Source organism: Silurus meridionalis, chromosome 15 (genome assembly GCF_014805685.1).
Source record: "Silurus meridionalis isolate SWU-2019-XX chromosome 15, ASM1480568v1, whole genome shotgun sequence".
NCBI classification, from domain to species: Eukaryota; Metazoa; Chordata; class Actinopteri; order Siluriformes; family Siluridae; genus Silurus; species Silurus meridionalis.
Window position 1 is genome coordinate 1,058,362 of NC_060898.1, and position 14,774 is coordinate 1,073,135.

The 14,774-nt window shown below is 37.6% G+C and overlaps 1 protein-coding gene across 1 annotated transcript; it reads right to left on the minus strand.

The window, feature by feature from the left end:
• Positions 1–728: 728 nt before the first annotated feature.
• Positions 729–10,061, minus strand: lman1 (lectin, mannose-binding, 1). The gene is made up of 13 exons (XM_046867720.1): positions 9,812–10,061; positions 6,704–6,858; positions 6,502–6,609; positions 6,351–6,412; positions 5,857–5,956; positions 5,581–5,704; positions 4,917–4,975; positions 4,467–4,599; positions 3,321–3,508; positions 3,163–3,233; positions 1,740–1,896; positions 1,360–1,484; positions 729–1,198 (listed from the first exon to the last, which is right to left on the minus strand). Exons 1-13 carry the CDS (start codon positions 10,005–10,007, stop codon positions 1,162–1,164), a joined length of 1,515 nt encoding a protein of 504 aa, XP_046723676.1. The 5' UTR covers positions 10,008–10,061; the 3' UTR covers positions 729–1,161.
• Positions 10,062–14,774: the final 4,713 nt, after the last annotated feature.

The window sequence follows — 14,774 nt, forward strand, 5'->3', positions numbered from 1 at the left end:
AACACACTCTCCACAACACTCTGAGGGAAACGCTGCAAACACTATTCACACAAAGGTTTGTGGACCCCTGAGCATAAGATTAGTATGTGCATCTTTTTGAGTCCCATGTGCTGTAATAATGAGTTCCACTCTTCTGGGAAGATGTTTCACTAGATTTTGTGGAGATTAATTTGTAGGTGAGGAGTCCAGGGGGTGCAGTCAGCGTTCACATTCAACCCAAAGGTGTTCAATAGTGTTGGAACTCTGTAGTAGTAAAGTTTACACCTCATCCATGTAAATCAGATCTTCATGGAGCAGGCTTTGTGCACAGGAGCATTGTCACGCTGGAACAGGTGTGGGTCTCCTAGCTCAAGTGAAGGGAAAATTTCATGTTACCAAATCCAACAACTTCCGATACAATTGTGGGCCTCCAACTTTGTAGTAACAGTTCGGGGAAGAACCACGTATGGGTGGGAAAGTCGGGTGTCCCAATACTTTTGAACATACAGTGGGTTCAAATGTAAGAATAGTGAAACACACTGAATATACACGCTACTGTTACCGTGGAAATGCTAACGAATTACTATCCAAGCTGCGTTATGGAGAATTAATCAACACTTTCCTACTATTCAGAAAACAGAAAAAGTAATCAATACATTTATAAATGTTTTATAATCTAAAGAAAGAAATAAACTTAGTCATGTCAAGGTCATAGAGGTCACAAGAGCAATAAATAACAAGAACACACATGGGTTTGTATTCTGTTTATGTAAATTGCTCAGGAAAAAAAAAAGAAAGAAATCCATGTTTTGTTTTGTTTTTGGCAGTTTGGCTACAAGGCTTCAGGAATAGACAGCATTTTCCCCTCTAAACAACTTGTGATAAAAAAGCAGAGCAACATCTCCGAGGGCCAGTGGTTGATTTCCTGAAGGCAGGCAGACTGAAGTATAGAAATTCATTAAACACTAAACCAAATATATTAATACATGAAATTAAAGGGACTTTAAACCAAAAAAAAAAAAAAAAAAAAAAAAAAAACCATCACTCACTCATTTACACCCTGTACAATTCTGATCAAATTAAAAAAAATACTTCAGGTTTTCAAGTAGAATAACTTAGAACAACGACAACGCCGATTTCCCATCAAAACTAGATGACTCGTGCTGAGCTCGACGAAATTCATCAAAAAAACTTCTTTGCTGCTGCTTCTTGCTGGCTTCTGAGAGACGGAGAGACGGAGAGAGAGAGAATTTACCTACTACACAAGAATTACTCACATTAAAATTAAATTTTTTTTTATCATTTCTGCAACATTAATTTTGCCACTCTTGCATGCATTCATTTGTCGAGGAAACGTGTTTGTTCGCAGAGAAAACTTACTTGTACATGACGTATCCAAAAAACAGCAGCGTCTGGACGACGATGAAGACGACGAAGTGCACAGTGGATAGGCAGGGAGGAGGAGGAGGAGGATCGGGACACTTCTGCTTCTCAGCTGGTGGAGCCTTCAAAGGAAAACATGAACGGAACATATAAAAGACTCAGGATGACATCATACAGCATGCAAAATTAAGGATAAAAAATAACAGCATGTGGAAAAAGAGAGAAATATAAATGCATGGATATGTACAGAAATATTCTACATTAATAATGTTTTATTTTTATTTACTACATTTCTAATATCCATGAATTATTCTACATAAGTATTTTTCCTGCTCCTTCTCACCGTGTGTATGAATCAGTGTGTAGTGTGAACTCACCGCATTCCTCTGGATGATGTTCTCCACGTTCCTCTTGACGACGTGAAGATGCTCCTTGATATCGTTAAAGTGTTGGATCGACTCGTACGCGCCCAAAGCGCCGGTGTTTCCCTGTTGCGCTGCACTCAGCTGCTGCACCGACGCTGAAACGCTGTTTCTATTAAACACACACAACAATATTAAATATCGCAGAATATTCATCTTGTGTAGAAACAATTCAGAGAACATTGGATTCGCAGAATAAGAGGATAAATGTATGAATGTAGAATTTACATAGGATCCTAAATCTGTTGACTAATGATTTAATGTAGAGGTTCATTCTAAAGCACTTTGACCCCTTATACAAGTGATAAATAGAAAAGCTTCAAAACACAGAAACTGCAACACAACCTTAAACTCATAAACCTCAATACGCCACAAAGCGAAATTGTTTACATCTAAATAAAATGCAAATTTTACAGCATGTTTTTCCTTCTCTAATCCTCTAATCCTTCACCCAATCAACTCATCACAATATTCCCACAATCCACCTTTAAATGAGACGACTAAATTAATCCCCCGGAAAACCGTGTTCTCCCGATTAAACATATTGCACACAATTACAACAAACTGAATGAGATGTAAAGAGAAGACTCGCTTTCATTTAGCATCATTTCAAAGAAAAAGGCGAAGAAAAGCGAAAGGTTTTCAGAGTTGTAACGTGCGAGCGGCGATAAATAATTAAATAAATAATAAGACAAAACAAAACAATAAGTAGTGATTGGAGAACCTCTGGAAATGACCGCTTCATATTGTTAAATGTTTCTGATTTAAAAAAAAAAAAAACCTGAATTGTGGTTGGTCAGAAGCTGTTGATTAGTTTCAACGCGTGTATCAACATGCTCCTTAGAATACGTTTCCATAGCAACAGCCCAGGAAATTGAACAGCAGACGTACATCGTATAAAGCTGTTATAAAAAGAGGCTCCGGTGTGAGAGATTTATGTTTTTCTTCAGGGATGAAAAGACGAACAGCATGTCAAAATTCACAGAAGATCAGATGAGGATTAAATCCCATAACTTTCCTCAAATCAGACATAATAAACCTTATATCTCATCTGCGTTTGCTGTAAATGACCTACATATGAAACAAAAGCCTGAGTCAGGAGATTAATCCGGCATTAGAAGCTTGTCTTTACAGATTATTTTGCTAATCTAGACCAGATCAGAGAAAAATGTGCAGCATAATTCGAACAATATGAAGTGGATTAACCCAAAAGAGCAGACGTGGTCCAATGGCGGATGCATCGTCCTGGATAGAGGACGATGCGTCCTGGATTGGAGACTCCTTCCTTGTTGAATGTTTACTTATGCGTTAAGCGTGTTTTGGGTAACCGGTGTCGTGAATTGTATATGGATTGTGTAGATCTTGCTGTGAAGTTTACCTCAACTCGTTCAGACTGCGCAGGACTTCCTGCTGATTCGTCATGATCGTGTCCAATTCCTGACTCGGACCCTGGACAAACATTTAACACCACAATTCACTATCTGACTTGTAGATTGTGTGACATCAGGGCCCCCCCGAGTGTAATCCGGTCCCTACCTGCCCCGACTGGGTGTTTCCTGTGCGTTTGGAGATCTCCTCGCTGACGATGGAGACGTAGCGGCGCTGCTCGTCCAGAATCATGGCCAGCTGCCGGTTCAGCTGTTTGATCTCCAGGTGGATTCGGTTCTGGCCCTCGAACACCTGACGGACCTCACGGTCGCTCACGCTCTCATAGAGATCCTCCACTGAGGAGCAGGAGAACTCACATAAACATCTCAGACTTCCAAAAAAAAAAAAAAAAAAAAAGTGCGATGTTGCCCTTGAATAAAAATCCTGTTTTGTCTCGAGTGCATTTTGCTTGTCTTTGGACTTATTTAACTTCAAACAACGATTACTCATGTCTCTCTCACTTTAGTGTGTGTGGATACGCCACTATGACGCTTATCCATATGACATTTAACAGCACTGACACCAGTCATTTTTTTGCTGGAATTTGCATTTCTCTTTATTCTTTGCAACATCCTAAAGTTTACTTTCTCTGCTGTAAGTTTTACGACTCTAGATCATGCCTTAGCCTTAACTTCCACAAAATCCATGGAACAACTGTTTAATGCTTTTCAAAGCTCCAAAGAAACCCTGACACAGGACATCTCAAATACTGGTTATAGCATTAGATAAATAAAAGATTGATATAAATAAAAGACTGGTTATTGATTAGATTAAAGCTTTGTTCTAAAAAGAAATGAAACAAACACATTGCATTTTTTTTTTACTATTTGTGCCATAATAAAAAGAATGATAATATTAATGAACATTTATAATTTATTCTTATCCTACAGTCTTATGTTAAACTTTGCTCTGGTCACGGTGCACATATTTTATCTTGTCTTTAATTGTTTTAATTAAAACATTTTTTATCCAATTTATTATTTAAATACTTGAAATAAATGAAAGAGCACATCATAAAGACGCATTAAAGAAGAGAAGACAAAGCAAATACATGGTGTGTGTGTGTGTGTGTGTGTGTGTGTGTGTGTGTGTGTGTGTGTGTGTGTTTTGACCCAAAGGGCTCTGTGCCACTATTGAAGCTTACGTTCCTAATTTTTCTCTAATTTGTTCATCAGGTCCTCAGTGAGAGGCTTCTGTTAATGTGTGTGTGTGTGTGTGTGTGTGTGTGTGTGTGTGTGTGTGTCTCTCTCTCACTGGGCTGCCCGTGGACGTCAGGGTGCTCCTTCTGAAACTCTTCTTTCTTTTTGTCCAGCTCTTGTTGGAAATTCTGAAATTCCTCCTGGTACTTGTCCTGCTCCTCTTTGGGAATCTCTTGTTCAGGTGGAGGCTTCGCAAAAAAAAGGAAACAAAACACACATTCAAAGCTCACGGGAGGCCTAGAACACCACACACACACACACACACACACACACACACACACACACACACACACACACACTCCAATTACAGCATACAAAGGAATGGAGTAATTGGTGAGCACTTATGAAATAAGGACCGAGAGTTTTTTCCATCACTGAAGTGTGTGTGGACAAGAACCGAGCACAGTGTGTGTGTGTGTGTGTGTGTGTGTGTGTGTGTGTGTGTGTGTGAGAGAGAGAGAGAGAGAGAGAGAGAGAGAGAGAGAGAGAGAAACTTAAAGCGTACCAGGTTTTGTCCAGGCTCAGTTAATCGGAACAGCAGGAACGACAAAACATCATGATCATCTGGAGCAAATACACAAAAACAAATTGTATATAATAATTAAATAAATAACTAATAAATAATAACTCAATAAAAAAGATGGGCAGTGAACACACACACACACACACACACACACACACACACACACACACACACACACACACGTCATTGATATACATAAATCATTTTTAAATAATACAAAAAGAAATGTAAAATAAAGAGTAAAATAAATAAAAAAAGATAAAAATAAAATAGTAAAATAAAGCTAATCATTTATTAAAACCAGAGTATTACATAATATATATATATATATATGTTTAAAAGTAAATAAATGAATAAAAGTTGAAATTTAGAAACAAATTTAATATGACGCACAAGAAAAATAATAATAAAAAAAAGATATTTTATATAAAATAAAATAAGGATTAAAAGTAAAAAATATATCTAAGGTCTAATAATTAAAAAAAATATTTAGAGGTTGAAATACAAAATAAAAAGGTAAAAAAAAGACAAAAATGACTCCAGTAAACAGCTTTCAAAAAATATAATTTTTAATTTGTAATTATATATTTATAAATATAATTTCTTTTTATTTTACAGAAATGTATGAATACTGAATTTCTCAGACCTGCGAGTCCTCCTGTAGCAGCCGAGATGCCGAAATATCCTGTGGATGGAATGATCATATTTTCCACTTTGGCACAGAATTCATAATCGTCTTTCCCTGGCGTGAATCCGTAATTAATCCACAACTGGAACACACATTCCACAAGAACACAAGAGTTTTCCAGATCTCTAACTACAACCATATATCAGAATCAGAATCAGTAACTAGGCCACACCTACAAGAGGCACCGCAGAGTAATTAATCACCTCTGACCTGAGGTCAGTTTCACATCATTACCGTTAAGGTCTTCTTGTAGTAGGTGATTTTGGCTCGGACGGGATATGGTTTATTTCTGAAATCCCGAAGACAGGTTCCCAGGGCCTGGGTTGAACCGTCGCTGTGTGGAGAAAAGGAAATTATGAAATCAAATAAACGAAGATGAAAAATTTAAATGTTGAGGTCTGAGGGAAGTCCTGGTGAGGTTCGATGGAGAATCGGATGAACTGTGAGGGAAGTCTGAGCAAAAGTTGAGCGAGATCTGAGGAACGTCTAAGAACGTCTGAGTGACGACTGTAGGAAATCTGAGCGAGGTTTATTTAACTTATTTACTCAGACTGTTATGTAATTAATCAGTGCTTCAGAATGTAGGTGATGTGGAAAGGAGAGTGTTGACACAGACACAACAAATACATACACACACACACACACACACACACACACACACACACACACACACACACACACACACACACACACACACACACACACACCTTCCTCTGCTGTGTACTTACTTCTGATGGTCATAGGTCAGTTTACCGTTGTTTCCCACAACGATGATGGCTGGATTATTTTTCTAAAATGAGAAAATAGCATTATGCGAAAACACATGGTGATGTTACAGGAAAACTCAATAAGTATTGATTATAAATAATTTGTAATTACCCTCCCGTCATTATCGAAGGAGTCGAAGAAAATTCCCACACCGTTCCAATGATCAGCAGCTCCATATACTGGACCATCCAGACCCTGATTCTCTGTGTACCATATGGCCTACACAAAAAACACACACACAGCTTTATAACACACACACACAAACACACACACCACAACTCAACTCTCTCAGTGCATCGTGTGTTTTTCTCACCAGTCCATCAGCTCCGGTTCTTCCTCGGCCGGAGATGCGGAAAGCCACCTCGGCCTCCCAGTGCTCGAAGTTCACCGGAGTTTTGGTCCAGACCGAGCCCTTCTGGCTGCGCAGAGACGGTGTGATCCGGACCTGATCAGCGCTCGGGATCGCATCTGAAAATCAGGAGGCGGTCCGGATAAAATGCAAACACAGATGCAAACAAACGTGGCAACAAATACATGACAAACACACATCCGCACATGCGATAAACTCAAGCACACAAGACAAATACAGTGCCCTCCACAATTATTGGCACCCCTGTTTAAGATGTGGTCGTGGACTTCAAAAAATTCTCCTTTTTTTTTTTAAAACAACATAGAACCCAAATGCAAAAAAAGAGAAAAATCCAACCTTTTATTTAAGTACATAACTTTGGTGGTAAAAAAAAAAATCACACATTTAGAAAAAAAAAATAAAACTTGAAATCATGTGTGCCACAATTATTGGCACCCCTGATGTTAATACTTTGTACAACCTCCTTTTGCCAACAAGACAGCACTTAATCTCCTCCTATAACATTTCACAAGATTGGAGAACACAGAGAGAGGGATTTTTGACCATTCTTCTTTGCACAATCTTTCTAGATCATCCAGTGTCCTGGGTCCTCTCTTATGCACTCTTCTCTTTAGCTCGCCCCACAGGTTTTCGATTGGGTTGAGGTCTGGGGACTGAGATGGCCATGGGAGGACCTTGAGTTTGTGACTGCTGAACCACTTTTGTGTAGATTTTGCCACATGTTTTGGATCATTATCCTGCTTTCTGGCAGAGGCCATCAGGTTTTTATTTAAAATATTCTGGTACTTCAAAGCGTTCATAATGCCATGCACCCTAACAAGGTTCCCAGGGCCTTTGGAAGAGAAACAGGCCCACAGCATCACAGATCCTCCACCATACTTCACGGTGGGCATGAGGTGCTTTTCGGCATACTCATCTTTTGTTTTACGCTGGACCCACTTAGAGTGTTTGTTGCCAAAAAGCTCAATCTTAGTCTCATCTGACCAAAGCACACGATCCCAGTTGAAGTCCCAGTACCGCTTAGCAAACTCCAGACGTTTACGTTTGTGAGTGTTAGTGAGAAAAGGCTTTTTCCTTGCATGCCTCCCAAACAGCTTGTTGGCATGTAGAGGCGTCTGATGGTTGTTTTGGAGACTCTGTGACCCCAAGATGCCACTCTTTGATGCAATTCTGTGACGGTGAGCTTGGGAAATTTTTTTACTTCTCTTACCATCCTCCTCACTGTGCGTTGTGGCAAGATAAACTTGGGACCTCTTCCAGCCTTGTTTGTCACTGTTCCAGTTGTTTTAAACTTCTTAATGATTCCTCTGACTGTAGATACCGGCAAGTTAAGGCGGTGGCTATTTTCTTGTAGCCATTGCCTGACTTATGAAGGTCGACACACATCTGCCTTACTTGAATGGTGTGTTCTCTTGTCTTTGCCATGTTGACAAATGGGTAAGAGAATTAGGCCTCTGTGTCACGTCATATTTATACCCCAGGGAAACAGGAAATCATGAATTACTAATTAAAAGTCTCTAGATACCCTGACCAACCTTAGCAACTACAGAAAAATATATAAAAAAAAAAAAAAAATTAATTTTTCAGAGGAATTGTTAGGGGTGCCAATAATTGTGGGACACATGATTTCAAGTTTTTTTTTTTTCTAAATGTATGATTTTTTTTTACCACCAAAGTAATGTACTTAAATGAAAGGTTGGATTTTTCTCTTTTTTTGAATTTGGGTTCTATGTTGTTTTTAAAAAAGGAGAATTATTAGAAGTCCACGACCACATCTTAAACAGGGGTGCCAATAATTGTGGAGGGCACTGTACACACACGAGACAAATGCACGTCAAAAACAGAAGACCTCCACATGTTCTCTTTCTTCTCCTCTTCTCCTAACTGAGTCACATGACTGACTGAGGGCTTGTTAATGATGGTTTAAAAAGTTCTGCACATCCACAGGTCAAAGATCCATAAGAATACTGTGATTATTTCCACTCAGTACCCATGAAGAAACTGTACAACAGTTTTGCTCTCGAGTCTCCATCAGTGAACAGTTCAGCACCTCAACCATGATGAAGATCTAATAAATGAATATTCTGGCTATATGAGGACCTGGGATGGTTCCTCATGAGGTTTCTTTACCATATCGTCTCTGAGAGCTTATCCCCCCCTTTCCTCTGTCACCTTTGGTTAGATCATTAGACATGAACATTTAGGAACATTGAACTCTCAGATACAACATCAAACCCGACAGTGTAGTACAAATCGAGAAGAGTCGAGACGAGCCAGTGATTCTGAGATTTGCACTCAGCTTTATACGAACGTGTCGCAACAAAGACCTTTACCCCACAGGAACGCCGTCTCTGCTTTTAACTCTTCACTAATCTGAGAAAAAAGAAATGAAAACATCTACGTTTGTAACACTCGTAGCTCAAATACTGACCCTGAGCTGGGAACGAAGCTCTGATAAGCGAGCGAGAGATAAAACGAACAGTAACGGTCAGGACGACCTCTGTTTATTAACAAAATTAAATTAATAAAAAAATATATTCACTTTCAGGGGACGACCCTAAAACTGAAATGTTTAACCCAGGGCTTTTTCTTCCACTCACGGTTGACTCACAGATTTACAGATTAGCAATGTTTACAAATCTTTATATTTGTTTTGTGTGTGTGTGTGTGTGTGTGTGTGTGTGTGTGTGTGTGCTGTGATTGAATTTGTGACACCTGACAAGGAAAAGAAAGCTGTTATTAAATGCATTTATAAAACTTACTTTTTCAGTTATATCTTATAGCTTTTAAATATAAAAAGGCAGAAAATGAACTCAGGATGAACTTAAGCTAAGTTTTGTTAAACTTACTGCGCATGCGCACTGCTAACAACTGTCCAGCATCCTTTCCTGACTTAGTCTCAGCTCAGTTGTTTTTGAAAGTTCTCAAGCATGAATGGTGACCGTTTTGGAGGAAACTGACTCAGTTTGGAAAGAGAAGAAAAGAGAGAATGCATTGCTTCCTGAAGAGCAGCCATGATAAAGTTAGACCGACCAGAAGAGCTGAACTTACTGCCCGTGTGAACCCAGAACGGGATCATTCCGTCGCTCTGAGTCAGGTGAGGACCTTTAAAGCTGTGCTTATACTCGAAGCGGCGATGCGGCGCCTCCTCGCCCGCTGCTCCACCCCGAGCCGAGCAATGGAACAGGACAGAAACGAGCAGCAGACACTGCTGTGCAGCCTGGAGCTTCGCCATGGACACCGCCATCTTTTCGGACCTGTTTGGCTGCTGACGAATCGCCGCCGCGCGCAAGGCATGACGGGAAGCACCCGAAAGGGCCAACAGGGCGCTCTGTGATTGGTCGGAGGCGAGCGCGCGCATTCAACCCCGTCGAACGGTTACGTGTACAAAGCGATAAAAACCAGATCGGAATAAATTGTGTACAAAAAAGCTGTTTTTCTGCACAATGACAATCCAATATACTATACTATACTATACTATACTATACTATACTATACTATACTATACAACACTATACTATACTATACTATACTATACTATACTATACTATACTATACTATACTTATACCATACTATGCTATACTATACTATACAACACTATACTATGCTATACTATACTATACTATACATACTATACTATACACTATACTATACTATACACTATACTATACTATATACTATACTATACCATACTATACTATACTATACTACTATACTATACTATACTATGCTATACTATACTATACTATACTATACTATACAACACTATACTATGCTATACAACACTATACTATACTATGCTATACTATACAACACTATGCTATACTATACTATACTATGCTATACTATACAACATTATACTATACTATACTATACTATACAACACTATACTATACTTATACCATACTATACTATACAACACTATACTATACTATACTATACTATACTATACTATATACTATACTATTATACTATACTATACTATACAACACTATACTATAGTATACTATACTACTATACTATACTATAGTATACTATATTATATCATACTACACTGTACTATACTATATCATACTATACTATACTGTACTACACTATATCATTCTATATCATACTATACTATATTATATCATACTACACTATACTATACTATACTATATCATACTATATTATATTATATCATACTATACTATACAACACTATACTATACTATACAACACTATACTATACTATACTATACTATACTATACTATACACTATACTATACTATACTATACTATACTATACAACTATACTATACTATACTTATACCATACTATACTATACTATACTATACTATACTATACAACACTATACTATACTTATACCATACTATACTATACAACACTATACTATACTATACTATACTATACTATACTATGCTTATACCATACTATACCATACTATACAACACTATACTATACTATAGTATACTATACTATACTATACTACACTATATCATACTATAGTATACTATATTATATCATACTACACTGTACTATACTATATCATACTATACTATACTGTACTACACTATATCATTCTATATCATACTATACTATATTATATCATACTACACTATACTATACTATACTATACTATACTATACTATACTATACTATATCATACTATATTATATTATATCATACTATACTGTACTATACTATACTATACTATATCATACTATACTATACTACACTATGTCATACTATATCATACTATACTATACTATACTATATCATACTATATTATATTATATCATACTATACTATACTATATTATATTATATTATATTATATTATATTATACTTTACTATACTATATTATATTGTACTACTCTAAATTATATTTTACTATACTATATTACACTATAGTATATTTTATTCATTGGCAGAGACTCAAAGCACTTTTGTACGTTGCTCTGGACAAGGGCGTCTGCTAAATGCCGCAAATGTAAATGTAAATGTAAATGTAAATGGAGAGACTTTAACTTTACTACATTTGCAAGTCAAATATTTTACTTTTTACTCAACTACATTTTGTGTTATCAGTTGTTCCTTTTTATTTATGAGCAGATAAAAACTGGTCAAACACGCAGCAAGCGGCCAATTTGGGTAGAACTGAATTTTTTTTCAACTTGTTTTGATTGGCGTTTGGTGGTAACGTCTTATCACCAACATACAGTTTAGTGTCAGTTTAACAGCAAACATTTCGAGAGGAATAAATGATGTCTGTGAAAAGTGTGGAAACACCTGATCTTTGATAGTTTTTCAGACACATTTATGTAGCTTTTGGTCCCTATGCAGCTCTCTGTTCTCTTCTTCAGCCACTGCTCACAACCTTGTGGTAACAATAGACAATCAACAGGTGGCTTCCTGTAGCTACATTTAAACATCAGATTCAAAGCACTGATGCCTACAAAGCCAAAAAATGGACCGCCACGTTCTTACCTCAAAGCTCTGCTCACTGCTTACACTGCACAATGCTGCCTCAGATCTTCTAGCAGATCTTCCCTGCTCGACTGAGTGAAACCTGTCTCTCAGGGGAAGAAGAAGGTATATATCAAGACTCTTTTCTGTTCTGTCATCGAGGTGATGGAATGAACTTCCCCTAGATGTCTAAACAGTTGAGTCACTTCCAATCTTCAAACGACGGGTGTAAACCTTCCTCTTTCTTAAACATATGAATTAACACTTACTTTAATGTTTGTTTTATGTTTTTATGTTTTAAAAAAGTGTGCTTTCATTCTTTCCAACCTTTAGACATATATATATATATATATATCAAGGGATAGCCTGCCCAATCTCCAACTAGTGAAGAACACCTTTGGCAAGTTTTACAGGAGGAACTGACTTGGTTTTTTGGCCAGTCCCGAACTATAATTAGAACTCTAGATGAATAAAAACTATATCACTCTTTAATTAAAAAATGACTCATTGGTAAATCGCTATTGTATGAGACAAATAAACAATAGGCTACATTTTGTTATGGGAAACTGTAATAGACTTTAACTTTAATAGACAATATAAAGGTCAAACTGATTTCAGTTTTATTCTTAAATGAAACTGAAATCAGTTTAACCCTTTATTGTGTCTAATAAAGTTGATAAATTATGTCAGAGTTTCTTGTCAGACACCAGGTTTGGAGAGTAAGTAATTAAATAAGTAATTTAATCGCTTTTTAAAAATCAGTTACTACATCCATAGCTACTGATTAATTTCTGCTATCAATGAGACGTCTGACTTGAGTTTGATGTTTTATAATCAGTGCCAAATCTAAGAAAGCTTAGTGACTGCATTTGGGGTAAACGGGACATTGGGCCATTTAAATTTGACCTTTTTAATCACAATTTATAAACAAATGAGGACAGAAACAGCGTTATTTACATGCCGTTTGTCTAAACATCGCCACTTTGTAGGATAAAGCTAACCCGGGCCTGTGTCGTTATTAACGTATGACGACAAAAAGAACAGACAAAAGACTGAAGCCTGTCCTTATCACAGGAAGAGGTTGTAAATAGTGTGTGTGTGTGTGTGTGTGTGTGTGTGTGTGTGTGTGTGTGTGTTGTTTGGCAAGAAAATTTCTACAAAATCCCATCTGGAAGTAATTAATGGACAAGTGATTGGTGTACAAGGGCCAGGTTTAAAAGAGCTTGAATATTTGTTGAAGTGGCCCTCGTTCCTAATTCTATCTCCCAGGCTGTGGCCCTCATTATTTAGACCTGCTCACTAAGGAGTGAACAAAACAAGTGAAAGCAGATGCCCCCCTCTTCCCTCCTCTCCGCTCAAACAGCATCAGACTAACGCTCAACGAGTTACTGTGAACAAATAAATACGTTAATGAGGTAATTTTATTAGCGAGGGTCATCTGGCTCCACCCACAGCCCCTGCTGGAAATCAGGTGTTAATCAAATGCCCTTAAAGGGATTAAGAGCGAGCGGCGATTTAGCCGTTTCTGAACACCCTCTCTCTGAGAGAAAAAAAACATTGCCTACATGTAATTACGGAACAGTGAGGATTATACTAAAAGAGAACCACAAACTATTTGACTATTTGAGAGAGACAGACTGAAAGAAAGTAAGAGACACGGCAACAGAAAGACTGACAGACAGAGAAAGACAGTCATAAAGACTGTAAAACAGATGGATCTGCAGAAAGATCAGACAATTTTAGACAGACAGATAGTGAGAAGGTGATACAAAGAAAGTCAGAAAGAAAGTAAGAAAGAAAGAAAGAAAGAAAGAAAGAAAGAAAGAAAGAAAGAAAGAAAGAAAGAAAGAAAGAAAGGTGCTTAATATTTGTTTTACATAAAGACAAAACTAACAAAGAAAAAAGTGCTAGTTCATGTGTTTCAGGAAGAGGAAGGTCTTCACCCATCGATTGAAGATTGGCAGTGACTCAGCTGTTTGGAGATCTAGGGGAAGGTCATTCCACCACCTCTGTGCCAGAACAGAAAAGAAAACAGACAGATAGACAGTAAGAAAGTGATGCACAGACAGACAAGACTTTGAAAGAGTGCTACAGAGACAGACAGACAGTTTGGTAGTTATACAGAGACAGACAAACAGACAGGCAATTTGAGAGTAATACAAAGACAGACAAACAGACAGACAGACAGACAGACAGACAAACAGACAGGCAGTTTGGGAGTGATACAGAGACAGACAGACAGACAGACAGACAGACAGTTAGAGTGATACCGAGACAGACAAAAAAGACAATTTGAGAGTGATACAGAGACAGACAGTGAGAGAGTGATACAGAAACAGACAGACAGACTGTGAGAATTCAACCTTACTAAAGAGCAGAATCAATTGTTGGAAAGACAGATAATATGAGACAAAGACCAGTCAAGAAATAAACAGACAGAGAGATAGACAGACATTGAATATACTGATATCCAAAGAGGAACAGACACCGGATCCTACAGAGGATAGTGAGGACGTCCAAGAAGATCACTGGAGTTTCTCTTCTC